Here is a 6,810-nt window from a genome sequence, read left to right on the forward strand (position 1 = left end):
CTATCTATCTATCTCCTATCTATCTCCTATCTATCTATCTATCTATCTATCTATCTATCTATCTATCTCCTATCTATCTCCTATCTATCTATCATCTATCATCTATCTATCTATCTATCTATCTATCATCTATCTATCTATCTATCTATCTATCTATCTATCTATCTATCTCCTATCTATCTATTATCTATCTATCTCCTATCTATCTATCTATCTATCTATCTATCTATCTATCTATCTATCTACAAGGATAGTAGGCAGCACAGCTTCAAAGTTAAAGGTGGGGGTGGGTGCCAGCTAGAGGACCTAGACCACGGGTCAGTGTAGTTATCCAAACAAATTCCAACGGCACTCCGGAGACTTCAAATCAAACGTGCAATTTATTCATATTGTGCAGCACAGCAAAGTAAGCTACTTTGCTGTGCTGCACAATATGAATAAATTGCACGTTTGATTTGAAGTCTCCGGAGTGCCGTTGGAATTTGTTTGGATATCTATCTATCTATCTATCTATCTATCTATCTATCTATCTATCTATCTATCTCCTATCTATCTATCTATCTATCTATCTATCTCTCTTACATTATCTATTTAGCCATCTAATATCTATCTCACGTCTATCTAGTCTTTTTATGTATTTTCTATGTTTTTATGTAATTACCTATTTCACTTTTATTTACCTAAATCCAAATAATGCTGCAGCTTTCCACGTTAGTGAAGCAAAAGGTGAGTTTATTCAATGACAACAGCCCTGTGATAGAATAACCCCCACTCACCTTTTTAGTTCATTAACTTGTAACGCTGCAGTCTTTTAGTAGGAGTTATTTGGAATTATTTGGACCCTGATCACAGCCCTGGACAAGCCTGCACCCGCCATAACGAGGACTATTTCTTTAGATCGGTCTGTCTGTCTGTCTATCTAATATCTATCTATTTATCTATATAATTATCTTTTTATTTATTATTTATCTATATACTGTAATAATTTATCTCACTTAGACAAGTAATAACACGAGGTTCAATACATATCTACAAGTATATGTGTACATACAAATAGTCTTATCACAGTCTTATCACTTATATTATTCTGTCATTTTCCATCACTTATTTACAGCCCATAGTGACGTTATATAGTTGAAGAGGCGAAAGAATAGTGTATAAAATGCATGGCGACTCAATAGACAGTGAAAAGTATAAAAAGAAAATGTGCCAATAAAAGCACCTGTGAGATTCCCCTTATCAGAGTGTCCACTATATATATGTGTGTGTGTGTGTGTGTGTTATAGAAGATGAAGAAAGTAGAAATCCCGGCAACTCACCACTCGATCATCATATAGTATAGCTTTATTTCAGTTCCATAAACCAAGTGTGAACATATTAGTAGCAGAACGCGTTTCGGCGATATGCCTTTATCAACTGCAGTTGATAAAGGCATATCGCCGAAACGCGTTCTGCTACTAATATGTTCACACTTGGTTTATGGAACTGAAATAAAGCTATACTATATGATGATCGAGTGGTGAGTTGCCGGGATTTCTACTTTCTTGGACTTTGCTGGGATCGTGTTCCCTTCCTCGTGCACCACCCATCCGCCACGGAGTGCCGCTCTGATTTTTTTGTTATAGAAGATGGACACATTTTCCTGCAGATCTAATCATGTGGATGGCGATCAATGCGATCATGCAGCATTAAGTGGTGTGTCCGACTCCTGTACAGACTGGATGCGGCGGAGATGACCTCTGCCCTGCGGTTCTAGTGTCTGTAAATACAGTAACGGCTCCTGGATGGGGCTGCCCTTGGCCGGTGTAACGGACTCCGGCAGCCGCAGTTTCTGCACACCTGACAGCTCACCACGGTAATAGTGTAACGGCAGCCTCCGGTAACGCGGCGCTAATTACCCCCCTAATTAGTGTCACTCGTCTCACTGTTATGGCAAATCCCCCTCAGCTGCTGGAGCAGATGCTGCTAGCGCTTCTACCGTGTCCTGGACCTGCTGCTGCTGCTGCTGCACTCTCTGCACCACCTCTATTATCTATCTATCTATCTATCTATCTATCTATCTATCTATCTATCTATCAATCACATATCTATCTATCTATTATTTATTTATTTATTTATCTGTCTATCTATCTATCTAGATGCAATGTATATACCAAAGCTATCTATCTTGTAGTAAATTCAGCAGCACACAAAGGAGTACGTGGGTGCCAGTCGCAAGTTCCAACCACGAACTTCACTTAAATAATCAGATAATTCAACGGCACTCCAGATTAGATGCAAAAAAATGTGTTCTTTTATTCCATATCTCAAAGTGCAGCACAACAATAGGAAACAATGTAGGCAACGTTTCGTTGCCTACATTGTTTCCTATTGCTGTGCTGCACTTTGAGATATGGAATAAAAGAACACATTTTTTTGCATCTAATCTGGAGTGCCGTTGAATTACCTGATTATCTATCTATCTATCTATCTATCTATCTATCTATCTATCTATCTATCTATCTATCTCTCTATCTATCTCTCTATCTATCTCTCTATCTATCTATCCGTGTACACAGCCCAGGCTGACTACGGGAAGACCTCCAGCATATTCAGAACCACAAGGAAACCATTTATTTTACGTGCAAGAATAAAACTCATCATCTGGATACATCATCATCATCATCATCATCATGAATATAGAGGAGCTCTGCATCCTGCACGACAGCAGCAGAAAGGGGGATGAAACATGTGGGAGAAACACAACGGAAAGGGCCTCTTGTGCATATATACAATAAATAGAAGAGTAAGAATAATAAATAGGTGAGCTATAGAGGAGCCGTGGCCGGTGATGCTGCGGGGCGGCACATATACAGAACACACCAACCGAAGAGTCCAAGAACAACTTATTATAATACTCAAACCATAGGAATGACAGGTGCATGCACTAACCGGGGGCACCGGGCTATAGCGACCCCGAGCACAGCGGCCGGGATAGTGGGAAGTCCTCCCGGGGCCCCGTCCTCCGTGCTCCGCCCGGTCCCGGCTCCTGTCTGCACTGTGCGGTAAGTGTCAGTAAATGGCCTTCTGCAGCTCCGGGCTCTGGCTTCGGGGGGGCTGCTCCCGGGCCGGTGATAGCAGTTGGTCGTGTCCCGCCTGTGCCCCCCCGGTGCCGCTGTCGTGCAGCTTTCGCACGTGTTTCTTCAGGTCGAAGTTCCTGCAGAAGCCCTTGCCGCAGGTGGGACAGGTGAAGGGCTTCTTGTCGTTGTGGGTGTGCATGTGGAAGGTCAGGTTGTAGACCTGGTGGAAAGCCTTGTTACAGATATTGCACTTGAACTGCTTCTCCCCGCTGTGAGTGAGCTTGTGGTTCTTGTAATTCCCTGCAAGCAGTGATTAAGAGCGCCATTCACTTCAAGTGATCATTTCCCAATTCACCGGCTCTTCACACTAATTCCTAATTACTACTCTTCACTGCCCCACACCACCCAGCAGCAGCCCCATTGGGTAACCCTGCAGGGCATTGCACCCACAGTACAGTAACTAACTCTGCAGAGCATTGCACTCACAGTACAGTAACTAACCCTGCAGAACATTGCACCCAAAATACATTAACTAACCCTGCAGAGCATTGCACTCACAGTACAGTAACTAACCTTGCAGAGCATTGCACTCACAGTACAGTAACTAACCCTGCAGAGCATTGCACTCACAGTACAGTCACTAACCCTGCAGAGCACTGCACCCACAGTGCAGCAACTGACCCTGCAGGGCATTGCACCCACAGTACAGTAACTAACCCTGCAGAGCATTGCACCCAAAATACATTAACTAACCCTGCAGAGCATTGCACCCCGTTACACAACAGCCCATCAACTTAGCCTGCAGAGGATTGAACCCACATTACAGAACAGCCCCAATAACTAACCCTGCAGAACATTGCACCCACATTACAGAACAGCCCATCAAATCACCCTGAAGAACATTGCACTCACATTACATTAACTAACCCTGCAAAACATTGCACCCACATTACACAACAGCCCCATTAACTAACCCTGCAGAGCATTGCACCCACATTACAGAACAGCCCCGTTAACTAACCCTGCAGAACATTGCACCAACAATAAAGTGAACTATTAAAGCTCTCCGGTAGATGATGTACCTTTCTGATGGAAGCCCTTCCCGCAGAATTCACACACAAAGGGCTTGTATCCTGCGTGGATCCGCGTGTGCGTGTTCAGCGTGGAGCTCCGGTTGAACGCCTTCCCGCACTGGTTACACTTATGCGGCTTCTCCTGGACAAAACAGAATCCTTATTAGCATCACTATATAGAACAATATTCGACTTCGACTCTTACAAGAAAAAGCACAAAAAAACGCTTCGAAATCGTGGCAAAAACGACAGTTCTAAACCCGGCGGTTACTTAACCTTAGAAGAGGCGGCTTGCCATAAGCATAATACTATTCCTATCTGTCCCCCATCGGTTCTATCATATGTAATTCTAGAATTAGGAATATTATCATCAGCAAAAATATATTATTATTATTATTATTATTATTAATAATAATAATAATAATAATATTACTCGATCCAAACTGATATTACAATCAGCGTAGTATTTGATAGATTCGTCTCATAATCTATAACATACTCGATTTACTTTCTTATGTTCATTATTTATCAACATAGTATTAACATGTTATTTTATAAAACTAATGGTTTCTTTACTGTTATACTGAAGATATAGTAATATATAAAGGATAATTGCTTCATATGTTACTATTCCTTAAGATTATATATATATATATATATATATATATATATATAGATAGATATATAGATATAGATATATATATATATCCCATACCAATGTTTTTTTAGCTCAACAATAATTGTGATACTTTATCCAGCAGTATGTGAATGAGGGTCTATCAGTCACTGGGATCCACAAGTGATGCTGCTGCTGCTATCATTGTTTCACTGTGATAGTTTAACGATGGACAATTGTATTATTATTATTCTTCTTACAAATTACTATCATATAGGAACGAGGTAAAGTCTATATTCGGAACTGACACTATGAGGATACTTGTCTCACTTATAAACCTATCTATGTTACGTAATCTTGCAATTATATTTATTGTGATATTTAGGAACTTGCTATAATACAACATGGATGTATATCTTACATGGATTCTGTTCCTATGTGATGTAAAACTAATAAAAAAAATGTTGTTTCCAAAAAGTCCATGCACAAGCTCTATACCGTTAGTGCCTTTACACAGACAGATTTATCTGACAGATTTCTGAAGCCAAAGCCAGGAACAGACTATAGAGAACAGATCATAAAGGAAAGAATGAGATTTCTCCTCTTCTTAAATCCATTCCTGACTTTGGCTTCAGAAATCAGTCAGATAAATCTCTCTGTGTAAAGGCCCCCTTAGTAAATTCAGTTCCTAACTTTTAGCGGATTTTGTGATCGAATCCAATCTGTAACAGTGCGTCTTGTCTGGTCTATCCTGTTATTAATATTATTATCATTATTATCATTGTTCTTGCTGCTGCCTGGTACCTGGGTGTGGATGATCTTATGCCGGCACAGGGTACTGGCTTGGCGAAATCCTTTGCCGCAAATCTTGCAGACGAACGGTCTGGCGCCTGTGTGCACCGGCATGTGTCGGGTTAAATTGTAATGTGCGTTGAAGACCTTTAAAGGAGAGAATAAGAAGCCATGTATCGGGGTGCCGGGGGTAAGCGGGGAGCGCTACGGAGCAGGCACTCACCTTGCCGCACACCTCGCACGTGAACACCTTGGGCTTGCTGCTGGGGGCGGCGCTGCTGAACTTGGCGGCCGACTTGTAGGCGATCTTGTCGGCCAGGCTCTGGGCGCTCTCCTTCATGTAGTGCTGGAAGTGGGCGTGGGACAGCTCTTTGAAGGTCACCCCTGCAGGATACTTCTCCACGGCCGGGACCAGGAGTTTGTTCCTCTCTGCCAGGTAGGACTTGTGGGGTGGGTGCAGGGGGGAGCCCAGGAAATAGGAGGCCACTGGGTGGATGTTTATACTGGCGGCAGCAGCAGCAGCAGGGTGGCAGGGGGCATCGCCTCGGTTGAAGTAACACAGGGCTGCGCCCATGGCATGGAAGGAAGAGTGGTTGACCACCCGGGGTCGGACCAGTTTGTACTGCTGCAGGGGCGGGAAGTCTCCTTTTAGCGCCACGGCGCAGTTGAGCAGCTCATTGCAGCTGAAGGCTGGCGCCGATTCCTGCTGGCTCTTCCTCAGCTCAGGAGCACTCAGTCCCAGTTTAGGACAATGTTCATAGTTGACTGGTACAAATGGGATCATGCAGGGGATGGAGGAGGAGGAGGAGGAATTGAGGTGAAGTGCTGGTTTCTGCTCCCCCTTGTGCAATAAGCTTGGCACTGGGAGACATTTGGGCTCTGGAGTCCGGGACATTATCCTCTCTATAGAGAAGGCGAGGGGCTTGGAGCTGCTGATCATGGTGACTCTGCTGGGCAAATGCTCTCGGGCTGGAAAGACTTTGGTTCCTCTGGGCTGAAGACTACTGTCCATGTCTTACCTGGTCCAAGAGTTGTCTTCTTCCCTCCTTGTCATTGATGTGCAGGGAGAGGGGCACTCACCCTCCTCCTCCTCATCCTCCTGGTGATGCAGAAGCCCTCTCCGAGCAGCCTAGTGGACAGATGCCAATCCATTCCCCATGACATGGAGCAGCAATGACACCGGAGCAATCACTACTTATTGCTACCAGGCCCGCTCAATGGGATGTGTTGTGTCAATAACGCAGTAAAGAGCTCGCCAATCGTTAACTTC

At 43.6% G+C, this 6,810-nt stretch overlaps 1 protein-coding gene across 1 annotated transcript; it reads right to left on the reverse strand.

Annotated features, from left to right (window-relative positions):
* Positions 1 to 3,051: 3,051 nt before the first annotated feature.
* FEZF1 (FEZ family zinc finger 1) lies at positions 3,052 to 6,552 on the reverse strand. Its single transcript, XM_069956083.1, has 4 exons — positions 5,764 to 6,552; positions 5,553 to 5,687; positions 4,142 to 4,274; positions 3,052 to 3,359 (listed from the first exon to the last, which is right to left on the reverse strand). Exons 1-4 carry the CDS (start codon positions 6,550 to 6,552, stop codon positions 3,052 to 3,054), a joined length of 1,365 nt encoding a protein of 454 aa, XP_069812184.1.
* Positions 6,553 to 6,810: the final 258 nt, after the last annotated feature.

The sequence above is a fragment of the Dendropsophus ebraccatus genome, chromosome 1 (genome assembly GCF_027789765.1).
Source record: "Dendropsophus ebraccatus isolate aDenEbr1 chromosome 1, aDenEbr1.pat, whole genome shotgun sequence".
Lineage (NCBI taxonomy): Eukaryota > Metazoa > Chordata > Amphibia > Anura > Hylidae > Dendropsophus > Dendropsophus ebraccatus.

What these genes read in the sequence shown, in the direction of transcription:
- FEZF1 (XM_069956083.1), bottom strand. Translation starts at nt 6,552, where the DNA reads ATGGACAGTAGTCTTCAGCCCAGAGGAACCAAAGTCTTTCCAGCCCGA. An exon ending in CGTGCGAGGTGTGCGGCAAG is followed by an intron (nt 5,688 to 5,763) that starts GTGAGTGCCTGC and finishes TCTCCTTTAAAG; the next exon opens with GTCTTCAACGCACATTACAA. An exon ending in GAAGGGCTTCCATCAGAAAG is followed by an intron (nt 3,360 to 4,141) that starts GTACATCATCTA and finishes CACTGCTTGCAG; the next exon opens with GGAATTACAAGAACCACAAG.